We start from the raw sequence: 19,062 nt of genomic DNA on the forward strand, positions 1-19,062 counted from the left end.
CAGAGAGATTTGACAGGAGTTAAGGGTTGAAAGATTAGATTCCTGCAGGTTTTGTGAAAATTGGTAGCTGGATAAATCCACGTGTCTAGTGAAGGAAAAGGCAATAGATGGAAAATGGTAGTTATCTGTTCTTCCTGGTCTTGGCAGCTGCTCAGCTAAAACATGGTATTGGCCAGGCATGGCCTGCACATCTCAGCTGTAGTGTATTGTCTGTCCTGTTCGTTGGGGTGAGGAGAAACAGAAGATACTGAGAATTTTGTGAGAAATATTGGGAAGAGCTTGAGTTGAGAGCATTATAGGGGATGGTAGGGGAAAGCAGGTGACTGGAGGAGAAAATACTGAGGATGCTGCAGCCAAGGTTGGTTTTGTATGCATTTCAACTCCTTATGAAACTTGACTCTTCCTTATTGAGTAGCAGTGCCCAGGTTCTTTCTAGTATTTGTTAACACAACATAAGCTGTTACATATGCTGATGAAGTTCATAAATATGTGAAGCTGTTGCATGCAGTTCTTCTAATGTACTTGTCAGCTCTGTGCCTTGAGTGCCCTCCATCCAGGTGAAGAAAATGGCATCTTTCAGGGGTTAGTTACCCATTCAGGGGTTAGTCACTTCAAGCTGGTCAAACTACAGGTCACTGCTTGCCTTGTCACTGGTGCTGTATTCCCACCATGTCCCCTGTGCCAGCACTGTCATTCATGAGTTGGAAAGCTCAACCAAAGATATTGAAAACTAACCCAGGGGAAAAAAAAACTAAAACCAAACAACGTTTCAGATGGATTTAGTTCCCTTATCTGTTTTACTGCAGCAACAGTAGTGCTGGCACAAATGAGGTAGTACAAATGCTATAGCTGGCTTTGGAGGAATGGCTTTGTCTGTTAGTGGAAGCTAACAGACATTTTGCTTTTTAAGCCATTGCAGAACTGTGCTCTGTTCTTTCTTGCTGCTTATCTCTGACTGCAGTTTGGGACTTTGTGAGTGGAAACTCCAGAGACTTTCAAGTGGACTATTTGGTGCCCCTTGGTAAGGAATGTGGAGCTACTGGAAGCAGCTAAATTACTGTGGCAAGTACATAGATATTCTGGATGCTGCATAAGAGAGCACAAGTTGCTGGTAGTAAGTGCTTTCTCAAAGCTTTGAGTTACTTTACACACAAGACGTCAAAAAGGAGTTGAGGGTTTTGATCATGGAAGAAAAACTTAAAATGTGCATTGCTTTAAGTGTTTCTTGATACTGCAGACAGAAAGTCTAGATCCATGGTGATCTTGCTTGCCATGAGAATCTTCTTTGGATTTTAATCCCCAGGAATTCTTCATGAAATAAAGTAACAACAGAGAATTTACTGTTTCATGGATGTCAGTTTTATCATTTAATGATAGAGGATTCACATTTTCTGATGGATTTTAAGCAGTGCAGAGGCATGTAGGGGTCTTTTCTGCAGTATAAAGTGAACTTGTTAGCCTCTGAATGCTGTGCTGCACTCACTGTACTGTAGTAGTCAAACTACAGGAATTTCAAGAGAAACACCTCTGCTTTTGTTGCTACATCTCATTAGAGTTCATCCACATTAAGGGAAGCAGACTTGCTTGTTAATAATTGACAGTCTTTGAATTTTCTAATTATATCTGCTTTCTTTTCCAACTGTTGACTTTATTGCTGTATGGTCTACAGTTCTGTCACTGTTGTGCTCGATTTGAGGGACAGCAACAGTGCATCCTCAACTCTGAAGCTTCTGTACCATTCACCCATGTTTCTGAGGTCTGTTTTCTTCAGACCATACTAGGCAGAAAGGTCATAGTTACCATTAGATCTTGCAGAAATATTTCAGGAATGTGGGAAGGAGTTGGATTTTTTTTTGTTTCATATAATTTAGGGGTTTTTTTTTTATTATCACTCTTCTTTAATAGCCAAGAACTGTGCTCTGCTCTGGACAAGGTTGGTGCTTATTTCACCAGAAGATGTTGTCATTACTTGGTGTATCTGACTTGAGAATCTCCAAGCAGCACCTGTGAGTGGGCAAGAATTCAGAATTTCTAGAAGTCTGCTATGGGTTTCATTTTACTTAACTTCACGTAGAGGACTAGTCCTTATGAAGTAAGGACAGTAGAGAATTTCTTTTTTAATCATTACTGAGGGAAATACTGTCTGCTTTCTTTATGGGTCTTTCAAACAACTCTGTAAGGGTAACTCAACTTAGAATGGAAGAATTGAGAAACCTCACTCGCTGCTTCACAAAATGTAAATTTGTATTCAGTGATTAATTGCATTGTATTACATAGCATTTTTAAAAAGTGCTATCTGCATGGATTGTGCAGCTTAGGAAAAAAAAGGAGCAGGTAAAGTTTGGGTTTGATATCAACTTCATGTGAACCAAAATGAAATGTTATGTGTGACTTGTGGTCAGACAGGTATTTATTGTCATTAAAAATTCTGAGTAGTGATTTACAAAAAAGCAAACCAGAAAGAAGGTAGAACTGAAGTGAGGATCCCCTTGGCAAATCTGTAGAGGTTATGTGAAGATTATAGAGTGAAGAGTTGAGAAATTCAGAAGGCAAGTGAATGTATTCATGTGTGAATAATTGGTATTATAATAGTTTGAGTTATAGAAACTCAGTTCTATAAAGCGGGATTCCTCTGACAATAGTATTTTTACTGCCTCTGGCACAAAAACTGCCAGAAGAGTGGGTATCAATGGAGAGACTTCAGATGAGTAGTTTTAAAAGGAGTAATTGAAAAGGTGTTAAGGCATTAACTTGCAATTGTCTGTATTCTGTTCATTTTTTTAACAAAGTTCACTCAAAGTTTTTCTTCTTTAAATAGCTGTACCATTCTGTTACCTACTGGAAAGTGATAGTATGTCATGAATCATATTGACTAGAAAATAAAAAGACTGGCATTCTACTCTTGACAGTTCGCAGTCTTCTAAAATATAAACATTAAGATAGCAAAGATGGGACCCCCAGTTTATTTTTTAGCAGCAATCTATTAATTCAGTAGTTCCTGCCCATTAGCCTTTTAGTTTTGCATCAGTTTTACCCTGTGGTAGCTCCTTCTTCTTTCTTGAGTCATATTCAACTGTCCTGCAGGATGCAGAGATAAATTTTACTTTTTCCTGCCTCATACACCAGCTTCTCAGGTCCATGATGTTCTTGCAGTAGTGCCTTTTCCTTTCCAGTAAAAAGGACGGGAATCAGTGTAGATTATGAAAGCTGGTGTTATTGTCTGCAGTTGATCACATGGTTCTCTGGTCCGTTAAACACTTCTCCTACTTGTACCCTACTTGTTCCCGTGTCTGCAGGAATTGGGCAGGACAGAAAGACAGACTGGTGGTAGGTTTTTTTTTTAAATACAGTATTTCTTGCTCAATTTTTTCACTGTTTTACAGGCTTGGCTGTCTGTATAGAAGAAAAATACGTATAACAATGCTTTGGTTGCTAAGGATCTGGAGCCAGAATTTCCTCTCTCATCCCAAAAGACGTTGCTGCAGCACTTTTTTGTGGATGCTTTGTCCTAATTAAAAATAGCAGTAAAAAACAACAAGTACAACGTATGTTTGAAAAGTACTGCATGAGACAGTGAGTGAGCGGGACTTGCTGTCATTTGGGCAGACTTGAAATTTAATGAGATGTGTAATACAAGGATTAATTCCATTTTGCTTTAATGTGATTTCTCTCACTTGAGAATTTTAGGAATGTTCTTGTGTGGTCAGGCAAATTATGGGTCCTCATCCCAGGTGGGACTCACAGGGTGGACAGAAGAGATGCAACATTAAAATACTTAAGGTACAATTCACTGATATAAAAAATGTCAAATATATTTGACATTATAACTGATATAGCTATCTGTCAGCAAAATCAGCCTAAAGAGCCAAAATCAGTGTATCTTTAAAAATTTCGACTAATAATTTATACATTTCAGGACACACTAGATATCCTTTTAAAGACTTTTACTCCCCTTCTGTGTCTTATTTACCCATCTTTGGAGTCGAACTGAGGCTAAGCCCATTGCCTAAGAGGGGAGTTTATTTTGTCATAAGTTTACATATCCCTGTTTAGTTTGAGATTTGCTGCTTCAGTTGTTAATGAAAATCTCTTGTACAATCTAGGGAAAAAAATACATGAAGTCCTGAAAAGTTATATGAGTAGATTGTAGTTTGCCATCAATAAAACAGTGACCCTGACTGTAGAAGCCACTATAAAACCTTGAAAATAGCTGGAGAAAGGGTTTTTTTTCCTCTCAAAATTTGCAGTTCTCCATAAGGATTATTTGTAGAAATAAATACACATTCCAAGTGAGACTGTTTTTATTGCAGTGTGATTATATCTTTAGATAGCTTTAAAGCTAAAAGGTTAAGATTTATTCCTAATGCAGTGGTGCATACACACTCACGGGAAGCAAGTTCTGAAGTACAGCTGTGCTTCTCTGAGCGTCTGTGAATTAATTCACAGCACTTGTACCTGCACAGTGCTTGTATCTTCAAAGCAAGATCTTTGTAACTCAGTGTGAGGTTGGCAGACACATATCTAGGACTTAATACCCCATAAATCAAAGCAACTTACAAATATAAAGAACATTATGAAGGTGCTTAACATAAGAGTGCATTTTGAAACGGAAGAAAATTTGTCGATCTCTTGTAACTGTTGGCTGTGATTTTCATTTCTAGTCACTTGGCCACAAGTTGAGCAGTTTTGCAAAAATATGAATAGTTTTCATTGTTGCTTGAATTTGAACGTAGAAGCTTCAGTTTTTCCCAGCTTTTTTGTTGGTCTTCTGAGCTGTATCTTGTTAGTGCACTTGAAAAGGATGTTGACAATAGCATTAGGTTTGAATAGTCTTCCTTCTACATTTGCTGATCATATTGCAAAAGTGTCCCAAAACCTTTTTTTTTAGATTGGTGCCTTAGTTGTATCTCACTGCAGATGGGTTAGTAAAATAAAATGCCCTTTCTGAAAAGTAGTATATTATGTAATTTTTCACAGGCATAGAATATACAGTTAAAAATAATAAACAACAAGTAAGGATGCAAAAATACTGAAAAAATTATCACATGCCCATGGTGCTTCAAGTTGAGTTGCACAATATGGAGGGAAGATGGGGTGGTGAGGTTAGTTTAAGGACCACTGCTTCCTCTTCTACTTACAGGCTCATTGTATAAATGAGGTGTTTGTGACATTTTTTTTTTAAAACCACATTTTGTCAATGCAGTGATCTTGAGTACAGAGGTGGGAACGAATGTAAGATGGAGGAGATTTACCTGATTTAAACCATGAAGATGCCTTTTAATTGGCAGTGGACATAAACGGGAATAAGAAGTGATTGCATACGAGTCAAAAAGCCTTTTCACTGTTATGACAGTTACACATCCATGTGGGATGCTCATGGAGGTCCTTGAGTCTTGCATCTGTGGAGGTTTTCAGTACATGGCTGGGTGAATCCCTGGGCAGCCTGGTCTGCCCTCACAGCTGACCCTGGATGGAGTAGTAGGTTGGACCAGAGACTTCCTCATGTCCCTTCCAACCTGAATTATTCTATGAATCCATGGGTTGCACTTCTTGCTTGTTATATAATGATTTTAAATTGCTGAGGACCTAAAAAGGAAAAATGAGAATAACTGTCTTTAGAGTCTGAATTACCTGAATGAGAATGAGTTCTACATCATTGCTTAGCTGTTTTCTTTCAGTGTTTTAGCTACAAATGTATATATTTATAGGTAAAATGTATATATATGTAGTATATTATACTTAATGTATAAAATACATTTTTAGGGATATCTTGTTCCACAGTTTAGGAATTGTGTGCATGACTGAGTGTCCACTCCTTATATTTGTAAAAGTCCTTGGTATCTCTAATTTTCTCACATTGAAATCAAGAGACAGCTTTTTCCTTGAAGTGTGAACACATTTGTTTCACACACAGCAGCATATTTTAATATCCTGGTCTCTTTAACAGGGGGTACCTGTGCATCTAAAAGGTTTTGTGTTTTTTTTCCCCACTATAATTCAGTTCGAATAAGGAGGAAATCGAGACGGCGCTCGCAGTGGGGCAAAGGCATTATTAAGAAGAGGAAAGTCAATAATTTGAAGAAAGATGAAGATGATGCAAAGTTTGCTGATGATGAAAATCATGGTGAGGAGAGTAAATTGCTGGAAAATGGAGAGTTAGAGATCAGCACTGACTGCATTGAGGAGAATGGAGAGGAAACAGGAGACCTCTCTATGACAAATGATGAATCCTCTTGTGATATTATGGATATAGATGCAGAGCAGAGGCTTAACAATGGGACATCAGCAAAGGAAAACAATTTTGCATCCACAGAAGAAGAGAGCTCAAATGAATCCCTGTTAATAACTGACAGTGTTACCCTGGGTACTGAAAAGGAATTAAGGAAGGACTCTACGCTGAAAGGGGACTGTGTGAACGGAGAGACATCTGTACACAGCTCTGAAGGTGTACCTGTTCCAGCCTGTCATAATGGCAAAATGGAATCACTTGATGCTGTTTCACCCTGTGACAGCAGAGATAGTAACAAGCAAAAATCTTTATCTGAAGATCAGCCAAAGGAGAGAATGGAAGCTTCCAGTGAAAGTCAAGAAAGTGATCTAGTGAAAGCTGAGTTACCACATTGCAGCAATAATGAGAAAACACTACAGAGCACAGACATGGAAACTAAAGATGCTGAAGCAGATAAAGAAGGTATAACTTGTTTTCAATGTTTCTGTCTTAATATTAGTGTCCAAGTTAATGTGTATATTTTTCATTGTGATACGTTACAATTCGTACTATATAGCAATATTTTATGAAGTGCTGACTATTTATTTGAAACTCTTAGCATGCTTAAAACATTTAATTCACATAGAAAAATTAGAAGTCTACTCTTGACTTGGTATATTTTTATCTTAGGCAAGTAAGTGTATCTTCGTACTAACACTATTCTGTTTATTTTTGTAGGCTTTGTGGGAAATACTGTAAATACTGAGATAACATTAAACCAATAATTAACTATTTAAAAATATTATAAATGGAGATAAATATCTGATATAGCTTTTGGTCTTTGTATTCTGTCTGATTTATATTTTGATCTACATGATAAGTTTTGACTAGTTTTGTTTAGAGATTTATGATAAAAGTGTCATTGACATTGGATGAAAAACCATAGAAATACATAATGTATTCCTTTAAAAACATTTGTTCATTGCAAAAGCTAAAGTAAAAGTTGAAATCATAGAAAAAGCCAGATAAACTGTTGTTTATCTGTTGGAGAAGGTATCTGACTTTGGAGTCACAGTGAACACAATAACAGTGCAGCAAAAGGATAAGAGAAGGAGAAGGGAAATCCTGGTGGTGCATAAAAGAAGGGGCCATGTCCTTTGAAGACAAGAGACATAGTTTCCTCAGGGAGGAGAAATAAAAGCCTTATGCATGATTGCCTTTTTAATGAGCTTTTCAGAATTATCTAAAAGAATGAAATCTTTACTTCAAAAGTTAGTGCTGAGATTTACAAAGTAAATGAGCTTTAATGAGAGATCTGAATTTTGAGAATATCACTGTCTAGATGTTGACTGTGTTTGTACATACGTGTTTTCTCTAAGGGTAAGGAGAATAGTACAAGAAAGGTCCTAAGAATATCACAAGAAGGGTATGATGTATTAAGAGCCTTTACATTTCTAAATTTGGCAGTTGAATTTTGTATACTTTAGGATGGTTATAATAGTGGGGTCCTCAGAAGAAAAGGCTTTTTAAATAGCTGAGGAGGAGAAAAATAGGGAATGAATGTAGGGAAAGAATCAGGAGATATAAAACCACTTTATTCTCTGCAACAGGATTGGACAACATCTTGAATGCAGAGGTGGAAAAAACAGGAAAGTTTCACAAAAGCATGAGATTTCTGAAGTAAAGCAGATGTTAGAATTACTGTGGTGATGAAGACATGGGATGCTTTGGAGAGAAAAATGAGGATTTCACTCAAGCAGAAAGATTTTCAGCATTAGCTTAGTATTTGAATTTCTCTTATAAGCTTTTTAATTTGTTGTTGTTAAATAGAAATGATATAATGGAAAGTCTTTTAGTGGCATCAGTTTTCTCTTGGGACTTCTGAGTTCAAAGATTACCAGTTTCATGTGTGTTTTCTGAACTGTAGTTTTGTGCACCTGTAAACATTCAGAATTCTGCAAAACTGATGAATAATGTGCACTGCTACATTTTTGCTTGATTCAAAAAACTCAACAAACCAAACAAGCAAAATCAAACTAAAGTGAAGAAACAAGCTGTTCACTTTGTGAGACTGGCGTTGCTGATAATTGTTTTTCAAATTACAGGTATATTCAAAAGCAAGAAAACACGGAAAGTCGCTGTGGAACAGTCAAAGCCCACAAGTTTGGAGCAGGTCCCAGAGGAACCATCAGATCCCTTACCCTCTGTAGTTGTTGACCATGACAGACTAAAGGTAATAGAACTGAAAAAATAAATCGAACTGTTAACAAAGTCCATGAAAAATGCTTCCTTTCTCTGTTCTGAAGCAACGTTTCCTGTATTTTTGACTGCAAACAAGCATTATGACTGCAGGGACTTCTACAAATGATTAGCTGATCAGTGTTTTTTGGATGAAAAATTAATAGAACTGCTGAATCCTGACTGTCCCATCATTACTGCATTTAGAAATCCAGTAATGTCACAGCAGTCCACTATTTTAATTGCAGTTTTTGCAGGTACTCACGTGCATTAATTGGACATGCCAGGTATCGAGGAACTGCTGGGTGCCTGGTAATTAGGAGTTAATATGCCTAGTAATTATGAGTTAACATCATCTTTTCCTTTCCTGTGTATGTATACTTGGTGGAGGGAACTGTTAGTGGATTGGAAAGCAAATTGGACTTTGTGCTCATGTTTTGGTATCACAGACTGCTAGTTAATTTTCTTTCAGTTTTGTCCCTTTTTAAGCAAAGTTACAGTAAGATTTGCTATCTTCTGTTGTAAAAACTAGCTTGATCTGCTATGAAATTGAGATCTCCTTTTCTGTGGAGTACAGATGATAATCTTTTTGGAACCATAGAATTGTTATGAGAGGGGAAAAAAATCTTAAATTTTACTCTTTGCTACTACGTACAATACTTTCACCTTTTGTTTATGAGCAATTTTACATGTGTTGTGTGTCCCCTTCTTGTCCCCTTCTCTTTTTTGCACCATTTGTCAACATTTGTGGAGTTCCAAGTGTGTTTTCATTTGGTGGTACTTAAAGTTTCTTGCCAATGCAAATTCTTAAAAATGTCTGCTTTAGCTATCAAAGCAATTTTTATTGACCAAGATGAAACAGGATGAAGTGGCATTCAAACAAAACAAATGTTGCCCCAACTATGCTGAGTAAAAAAATCTTCAGGAAAAAAAAGTATGAGTATAAGCAGAGAAGTGAAGAGAGACATCAAGTCCTTTTTGTATCTATATGGAAGCAATAGCCTTGCTGCTACCCAAGTGTGGTTCATTTTATTTGTATGTATCCCTTCAAAGTAGGGCTTCAGAAAGAGGTTGCATTTCTGATTTGTCCTTAAAAACATTGTAAAAATTGATCATAGAAAACTCTCTTAACTTCACCTTTTGTTGTTCCAACAGAAACTGCTTGATTTGGTGGTTAAGAAAAGTGACAACCTGACTGTTGACCAACTTGAGAGATTATATTCACTCCTCAGTCAGTGCATCTACAGACATCGTAGAGACTATGACAAATCACAACTTATAGAGGTGATGTTCCTTTTATTCGTTATCTGAATATTGTGAGATAGGTTTAGGTTTTTCAAGAACTGTTAATCTGTCAATTCACTGGTGTACAGGCAAAACCTTTAAATAGACTTTGAGACTTTATCTCTAAATAGAAAGAATTTTAGTGTACTAATGGCTTAGAAACCAGGGATTGTTTCTGATAAAACTTCCTCAGAAAAGGTTCATTTCACATAGGCACAGTCTGGTCATAACTCTGGATATGCATTCCATCCAACATCACTGTTCCAGCTGTAGAGGGGTTTGGATCAGCTTGCTGATAACCAGCCCTGCTGAGAAAAAGGACAACAATTGCAAGTTTCCAGTTGGATCACTGAGCACTAAATATTCTTCTTCATGAATAATTTACAACAAAACCTGGAAAGGCCTTAGTGTGGGATTTTTTTAGAGTTCCTGCAAAACACTTTTCAAACCATTTTCATGCTGTTCCTTTGCAATCTTCACCTAAAAATGTGTTGAAAAACTGTGCAAAATGTTAGGTAGATTAAAAAGACGTTTATCCAGCAGGAGAATGTAGAGACTGATCTTTACTTTGATAATCCAAACTGTGCAGAGATGTGTTTATAGCTGGGTCACCAATAGCATAAGTGTGCAGTAAGACTTGAATTCATGCAGTGTGCCACTGCAATGCTTTCCTAATACATATTGAGCACATTAATTATATAAGTGACCCTGATAAGCTTCGATTTTTCTCATGGACTGTCATAGTAGAGTGCTTTTCTGCATTAATACATCTTTAATTAGTTTCCTCTTTTACCATATTTTGCTAGCAGATAGCAGCTAATAAACAGAAATGTCTATTTTCCTATTATTTATTCAGATTAAAAAAACCCCCAGTAAATACTACTACATAATGTAACTATTTCTGTCTGTGTATGTGTAATTGATGGTCTGTGTCTCTTGCAGGAGATGGAAAGAACAGTTCATGTGTTTGAAACATTCCTGTGAACTTGTCAAGATGGGTGGGTTTATCCTCTCAAACTGCTCATGGGAGAGCAGCCCTCTGAGCCATTCAGTTTCCATTTGCACCAAGTATGTGCAGAGCCTTGGTCTTAAGTGCTCTCTCTTTTTGTTTCTGTTGAATTTGGTGCTATTGTCTCAGGTACCTGAAACCAACCAGCCTACAAGAACCAAACAGAACTTCATATAGTTGTATCTGATATAAATAAAGAATGCAATGCCACAGCTTGGAGATTTTTTGGTGCTACAGAAACTGTTCTCATTCCTGCTCTTGTTCACTCTACATGCATTTATCTTTGGGGAAAACTTCGGGCAAAGTGAAGACCAACACATACAAGAGGACTGGAAAGAGCAGATCTAAGTTGAATATTTTTAAACAGGCAACCTTTTTTAATTTTTTTTTTCCAATTTTTCTCTTCTCTGGGGTAATGGACAAAACAAATCTGTTCTAAAGAAGGCAGTGATGTGTTATGGTAGAAATCTTGAGTAACTGGATGTACAGTAATTTGAAGATGAGGCTCTCTAGAACTGCCTTTAATGTGCCTTTTAGTCAATTGAGAAAGATTAGGCTAAGCAATTTGTTTGGATTATAGCAAATGGCAATGTTAGAAAGCTGTCTGCAGAATGAAGATCTCCAAAAGGATGAATTGTATTCTCTTCATTGGATGGCAACCAGTATTATGGTTCTATAATGCCTGTCTTACTCTACAGAACTAAACTAAGACACACTGAAAAAGCCACATACTTTACCAAAATGGTGAAATTCCTTTTTCATTGGTATTATATTTGTTTTAGAAACAAGTACACAGTGAAACTCTTCTGTGTTACTAAAAATGAAGCATTTTCCCACCATCTCCTTGTTTTCCAGTGTGAGTTCTTTAAGGAAAGCAAGGTTAATACGGGCAGGTTTCATTCTGAAGTTGTGTGTTTGTAATATAGCTTGGACTGTGCAGTGCAGGTAAGACACTATAGTTGGTCAAAGTCCTGGAGCCCAACCTCAGTTGAAAGTAAAACTTACATTAGGTTTCACAAGTCGTTCCGTGCAAAGCATTGTTACTGTTGGGGGGATTGGAGCACATCCTTTGGAATCCATCTGTTCAGACCGGGCTTCTCTGGGTCTGAATTGGGTAGTTCAACACCTTTCCTTTCTGGCAACTGGAGAGAATAGTCTAGGCAATTCCAAAAAAAACCCCCTTGTGTTTTATCACAAGCTCGGAGTTACAACATCACCTGGGCTGATTTATTTTGAACCCATGTGGAAAGTGTTGTAGAGCAGTTGGCTGGTGTTCCCATCGTAAACCATTCGTTGTGACTGTCCCTACATAGCTGCAGGAGTGTCTGTCCAGAAATATGCAATGCAGTGTGATTAGTTTTTAATTAAACAGACTACTGCAGAGATACTGAGCTACCTCAGCTTTTTGTATTTTAGTTACCAACAGTGTTCATGGAGGACTGTAATCACTCTGCTCCCATGTCCAAACGGAAGCTAAGGGACTTGTCTCCACCTCTACGGCTCATCCCAGTGTAGTGCTGCAGAGAGAGAACGTGGGCCTTGGCCTACTGCAGTGATCCAAAGTGCTTTGTACATTATGGTTAAACATAATTCTATCTTGGATCTTTTTCTCCCCCGAATGCCACTGTTTTTCTTCATAGCTAATGGCAGGAAAAGGTTTTAAGCATTCATGTATGTGTAGTTACACCTAAATGCAACCCATGCTGAAACTGTATTTTTTAGGTGGGAAAGTGCGATTAAAAACAACAAAAACAAGCAGAAAACACATTTTAAATGAGATTCTTTGATCTCAGATTTGATTATGGGATTTTTTTCCATGTTTCATTTAGTATTTATTAGCATCATACCTGTTTGAGATATTTATGTGTCTGGTACATTAACAACATTTTGTATTTTGATGGAAATTGTTACAAACTTTAAGATTTGATTAAATGAAATGTAGCAGATTTTTTGTAGCAAGTTTCTGATAAAAGGGTTTTTTGCAAGTCTCAGGTTCTTGCTGCAGAATTTTTTAAGAATATTTATTCCAGTTTCACTTACTCAAAGAAGTTTTTGTTCAAGTAACAGCAGCACTTGTGGAAGATAAAACTGCATTCATTTGTAAGAAGATAATAAATTTATATGAACTAAAACAGTTGAGAATTTTAGTCACCAGTGAGTGTGAAAAGCAAGTTTAAGCTAATGCCTATCATTAAAAATGGTTCTAAAAGGTCAGGTTTCTAAAGGAAAATTTTTACTGTCAGTTGTTGATTGGGAAAAATCATTAAGAGGCAACTTTACTAATTGAGGAGCTGCCATATTGTTTTAGAGAAAAGTAGCTGATATCAGATGTTCTAGTGGACAGCTTACCTAAAATGATATACTCGCCTTCTTAGCCCAAATAACCACACTTCAGTTTTTGTTTTCCTTTACAGATGTCTGGTGGTTATAGAGTTTAAACAGCTGTTAATCTATCCATGTGGTCTAAACTTGTTTACTCTTTGTATGTTTTTAATTTTTTTGCCACATAGCACTGGCAAGAGTTTGTACAAATTGACCTCTCTTCCTTGTTTCTTGTTGTGAAAATTGCAAATAAACTCCTATGTGAGTCCTTGTGCTGGGGCTAATGGAATGTGGCTGACCAGGAGGAAGGAGATTTCCCTGGGGGGCTGGAGGGGCTGTCTTGGAATGATAGAGTTGCTCTTGGGTGAAGTTGATGGCTATGGAGTTAATTGTATTTGCAAGCTTGAATCTCACCTGTGATTATTTTTTTGTTTTGTTTTGTGTCCTCTGTATTGTTACTTGATTTCCTCATATGCCAATGTATTTACAGGATTACTGGGTTTTGTAATATCGTCTTCCTTTTTTTTTTTTTTGTTTTGATTAAGTTGGTGGGTCAGCGCTGGTTTTACCTTCAGTCTCCTGAATGGCAGGACCTGCAGCTGATAGTCATTTATTTTGTTTTTATTTTATTTTGTAATCACAACATAAGCTTGAATTTGGGCTTGTACTTGCATCTTTTGTATCTTGTACATTGGGTTATTTAGACATTGGGGCGTCCTGTTTGTTTTCATTAACGTGTGTCTACTTTGTGGATTAAGTAGACTTCCTTCATCAGCTATGGTATATTTTGGATTCTATAGTTTTATTCAGAACTGTGTTTTAATTGATGTTTTGCATTTTGACTTCATTTTACGTTAGTTTGAAGTAAGTTATTTAATTTTTTTTGAACTTCTGGAGATTTTGAACATTTTACTGTAATTTGTAATATAACTGCTGTGAAATACTTGAATAAAGATGACAAGAAAACACAGCTTTAGCTCCTTCAAGAATGTATTTAAAAGAAATGCTGCCTCCTGGCTGATAACAGTCTTTTCCTTACCAGACCTCCTTTGATTTCACAGTTGAGATGTTTCCCTCTGGGACCTTGCTGTTTAGTTATTTTGAGCGGTTTAATCCAAACTTCTGCTTTCGGTGTTTGTCCATGAGAGAAATGGCTTCTAATTAGAGGGTTTTTAAGGAAACACTCTCTTCCTATTTATCAAATTTATTGAAGTTATTCTTACTTATTGTGGATTGTTTGGTTTTTGTTTTGTTTTTTTAAAGATGGACTCTAATATATCTAGGAATTCTGCTAGTTTGTTTCCCAAATAATTCATGCAGAGGAGAGAGTAAGCTGCTAGAGGTCATGCAAGTGAAGAACCAACCTTCATCTTACTCAGCAGTTTATCCAGGGCTTACAAACTACATGTGATGGATACCATGTGGAACAGAGTATGAGAAGCTGTTCTATAGATCTGTTATGGTCTCTTGAGGTGTAGAACTTAGAGCACACCTGCTCTTTTTCCTCTTTTCCTTTCTCTGTACCTCAAACTGGGCAAAAAAAACAGTTGAGGGGGAGAGTAGTAGTAACTTACTTCATGTCTGACTCCAATTCCACTTTTATGTGCAGCTTTGAAAGCACAATTAGGTATGAAATTTAATATCTGTTACATAATAATGATGTTGATGGGTGAGAGTCTGGACTCATTTAGTATCAGCATGGGCAGATGGGTTGTTTTGATCTGAACGGCCTTGCAGGTACCAGCACTGCACATGGCACCACCCAAGGGAGGTTTGCAGTCTGAATAAAGTATGTAGGGTGTGAGGTCTTGTGTCTCCTTCTGTCTTTGAGGAGTGTGAATGGCCATGTTAACAGAGCATAGATTCAGATCTGATTTCTGACAGTGGCTTTAAAAATAATCAGGCAAAAGAGACAAAAATGTACTTTATTTGGGAATAGAATGAAGGATTCCTCGAAAGATACTTAGTGAACTTGGAGTGGTACTTTAAAAGTATGAGTTAGTGAGAAATAGTTGGGTTGGTTGTTCAGAAAGCCTTAGTAGAGGCTTGTGCAACACTTGTATTTGTTCACTGCTTAATGCTGCTTCCTTCTGTTGTTTTCTGTCCTGAATGTAGTTTTAAAATGCAATTTCCTCTATTTCCTTAAATTCGTAGTGCTGCACATTCTCTGTTTCTTTCATGAACTTTTCAGGTAACTTTTAAATAACTTAAAACTGAGATCCTTTTCTTCTGTATTTTGGGTAGGATTTGCATTTGGACTTTTAATATATGGGATTTTAAGCTAGCACTGCATGTGAATAAATTCTGCAAGCTAAATCAGTAAACTTATGAACTGATTAATGAAGCCAAACACTTCATTTTTTTTTTCCCCTCCTCCTTTTATGCATCACTTGTGGTCATGTAACTATTATGTAAAAATGAGGGATTATAAACTTTAACACTAATTAATTTAGCCTCATTCCATTTCTAGGTGAGTAATTTTTTTGCAGTGTGATTATTTGCACAGGGAGGATATTTTGGTTGAACCCACTGCCAGTAGATGGTTGTGACTGCTTCAAAATTCCATTTATTTTAGAATTGCATTTGAGTTATGCTATATCGAGCCTCACTTTAATATCAGGGAAAGTCTTTTTCTTTTAATAATATGATAAACTGCTAAGATTTAAAATGGATTCACCACTTTTAGTGGAATGTTGGTGTAAAGCTGTCCATTCGCATTAAGGTTTGCTGACCTGGAATGCTGGTATGGGAGAAAGCTGCTTTCAAGTTTTAGGTGCAAAAGGTGATGTGGAGTTAAGCAGTGTTAGAAGGCTCCTCACATCCAGTTACAAGGGTGGGGCAGGTTGGGAGCAGAGGGGGAGGTTGTTCCGGCTTCATGTTCAGGGTGTCGGTGCTGCAGCACTGGGGGCGTGTTGGGGGACAGCAGAGGTGGAGCTGGTTCTGCTGTGCTGGGCTCCTCTCTGTGTTTGCTTCCGTCTTTCAGCAATCAGGATTTTGCAGAGTACACATGGTCCCTCAGACTGGATGGCTGCTGGGAGCGCTCACACCATTTGTCATCCTGTTCTTTTGTGGAGATGAATTACGTCGTGATGAAAACCCCTTTGCATCAATGTAGAATCTGAATTGTGCTATAGCACATCAGTGCTTGACTGTTGTCTGTGTGGAAGTAGGAGTTTGTAGATGACCTGCCAGCTTTGGGACTCTTGACTGGGGGGAAAGCAAGACTTGGGGAAGTTTGAAGAGGGCTGCCTTTTAAGTATCTATTCAGCAAAGGAAGTAAAACAGAATATAGAGGATTAATTCATCCTAGAAAATACATCAAATTTGAACTGAATTAGTTTTCTAAGAAGGAGTCTTTCTGCTGTAGAAGGAAAACAATGTTTTAGTTAAGACCTATTTGTCGTCTCCAGAGCCCCAGTTCTGTTGTAAAGGTCTGGCTGACTTTGTTACATCTTGTAGAATCCCTTCTGTATGCAGAGGCTGCCCGGGAAAACACTGATACCTGATATTGGTGATAGGGAAAGACAAATTGCCAGTATGTTTTAGGTATCTAATGAACATAACTCTGCCATAAGTTTTGAAGTGATGTCCACTGCATTCTCTGTGACATTACAAAAGGTTTAGTGAGATAAAGGAAATGTAGCATGGATAGTTACATATTGTATGTGACTATTAATATCAGTTTAGTAATAAATTACTGTTTTCTATTGACATTTTACATATCAGAAATACAGCATGTAAGACTACGTTTTCATGAAGCACTGGAGAGGTAACTGGTTTAAAATTAATGTCTCACATTTATACTGGGGTTAGAGTGCTTCAGAGCCTTGCTCTAAAATTTAAATCGTGTCCAGAAGGCAAAAAGCTTTTTAAAAATAAAAAGCCTCCTTTTCACAAGATTCAGAGGACAGCCATGAAAGCACAAGCTGAGCATAAATTTTACAGTGTTAATCTTTTCAGTACATGAGAATAAATTTTAGAAATGGAAATGAGCTGACACCTAATGATGATTTAAATGTTTAGCAATTTGTTGCTTAAATTTGGGTTTATTCACGGAGAATAATGCTGGCAGAAAGTGCTGGTTTGTTGAACCCGATGCTGTGGCACATGTGATTTAATCTCATGCATGCACAGGGTCTGCAAACATCTGCATGGCTTAACAGTGTTTTTGGGGAAGGCATTTAGTCTTGATCTGCAGAGCACATCTGCCCTGCTCTCTGAGCTTTTCATCGAGTGGTTAAGCTCATGGGTAGCAACATGTGCCTCATTCCTCATTTGTTTTGGTCTGGCTTCAACTTCCAGGCCCTGCTTCTTGTCTTCTCTTTATGTTCTAGACTATTCATACCTACTCCCCCCCCCAAGACACTAATGCACTGTGATCAAGTAGCCTCTCAGTCTTCTTTTTGCTGAACAGAACGAGCTCTTTATGGCTCTCACTGCATTTTCTCCAGCCTTTAAGTCAATTTTGTGGCTCTATTCTGCAGTAGGTCAATTTTTCAACATCTTCTAAAACATTTGTTCTCTGAGGAAATTGATGGGATATTCCAGCATAGGTCCCACCAGTGCCATTTGTAGAGGCAAAAATCACTGATTCGTACTCACTGCCTCCCTTTTTATACATCCAAAGATCAATTTACTCCTTTTATACCATGAAATTGGGCTGGGAGCTGTTGTTGCTTCTCCGACTTTCAGCTTTTCATGAGGGAATTTTCCATCCTGAATGTCAGCCTTCCTCATTCCCACCTCCCCAAGGAACTGCTTAGCTTTATAAAAAGAAGTTTTGTTTTATGGGTCCCAGCCAGCCAGAGGAGCCAGCACCATGTGTATGACTTGTTCAGTCCCCATTATCTATCCCTCATCTAATCTTCATTTCCACAGGTCTGTGACTAGTGATTTATGTCAACATTTTCCTTCGAGAACTTCAGGAGAAGAGGATTCCCCCATTAGAAACACTCTTGATAGCACCAAATTGAGAATTACTCAAACGGATTAGATATTCCTCAATTAATCTGATCTGCCTATTCTTAGCCCATTTAATATTTGCTGTCTGAACACTATACAGTGAGAAAGTTGAAGTATTTTGTCACATGTTGCTTGAAAATCTATTACCTTATCAATCAAATGTGTAATCCTGTCAGAGAATGAGATCAGGTTTGTGTGATACAGCCAATTTTCTAGAAAATCATTGTATTTCTTCTTATCTCTTTGATTCATGATCAGTTTAGTTAGATATCTTTCCATTTTTACTTGGGCTTGATGTCAGGTGAATGCCCTGTAATTACCCAGTCATTTCACTTGCCCTTTGATAACTGTCACATTATTGGCACTCTCTGAAATACCCACATTATTAAAAATGAATGTCAGCAGGGCAGGGACTTCTGGGCTTTCTGGAGGTGGTTGAGTGTTAGGTTACCTCCGGAATTCAAACCCCCTTATCCCGTAGGGAAAGTCTAATATTCTCTCCAGGTAATAAGCAATCTGGACATCTTAATCTCCATAGGGGGATACCTCCTGCCAAACAGAAAACAGAAATGTGAGCCATTCCCAAGCTGCCACATTTCCACTCTTCCTTTTTTCCTGGAAAGGCTGCATGTGGCATTTTTGTCATAGGGTAGGGTGTTAAGGGTTGGAGTGGAACACTGCCAGGGTTGGGGCATCTACAGCCTCCCTGGGCAACCTGTTCCTGTGCCTCACCACCCTCACAGTAAAGAATTTCTTCCTAATGTCTAACCTAAATTTCCCCCCTTACAGTTTGTACCCATTCCCCCTTGTCCTGTCACTACAGTTCCTGATGGAGAGTCTGTCTCCAGCTGCCCTGTAGGCCCTTTAAGATACTGGAATGTTGCTGTGAGGTCTCCACGCAACCTTCTCTTTTCCAGGCTGAACAGCCCCAGGTTCCTCAGCCTGACATGTTCCAATACATAAACAGACAGCTTTGCAGAAAAGCTGGGCATAAATTGAAGCAGGTAAAATTGAACTTGGTGTTAACAAGTAACGGAGC

The 19,062-nt window shown here is 37.8% G+C and overlaps 1 protein-coding gene across 3 annotated transcripts in view; it reads left to right on the forward strand.

Annotated features, from left to right (window-relative positions):
• Nucleotides 1-14,031, forward strand: part of ATAD2B (ATPase family, AAA domain containing 2B) — a 75,136-nt gene extending 61,105 nt beyond the window's left edge. For all 3 annotated transcript variants that reach the window (XM_027690061.1, XM_027690060.1, XM_027690062.1), the window contains 4 exons: nt 6,002-6,691; nt 8,314-8,441; nt 9,602-9,730; nt 10,673-14,031. In XM_027690061.1, the coding sequence (XP_027545862.1) occupies nt 6,002-6,691; nt 8,314-8,441; nt 9,602-9,730; nt 10,673-10,714 (989 nt within the window). In that variant the 3' untranslated portion in view covers nt 10,715-14,031. The remainder of the gene's footprint in view (nt 1-6,001; nt 6,692-8,313; nt 8,442-9,601; nt 9,731-10,672) is intronic.
• The last annotated feature ends 5,031 nt before the right edge of the window (nt 14,032-19,062 follow it).

Source organism: Neopelma chrysocephalum, unplaced genomic scaffold, assembly GCF_003984885.1.
Source record: "Neopelma chrysocephalum unplaced genomic scaffold, ASM398488v2 Primary Assembly neopelma1_80, whole genome shotgun sequence".
Taxonomy (NCBI): domain Eukaryota; kingdom Metazoa; phylum Chordata; class Aves; order Passeriformes; family Pipridae; genus Neopelma; species Neopelma chrysocephalum.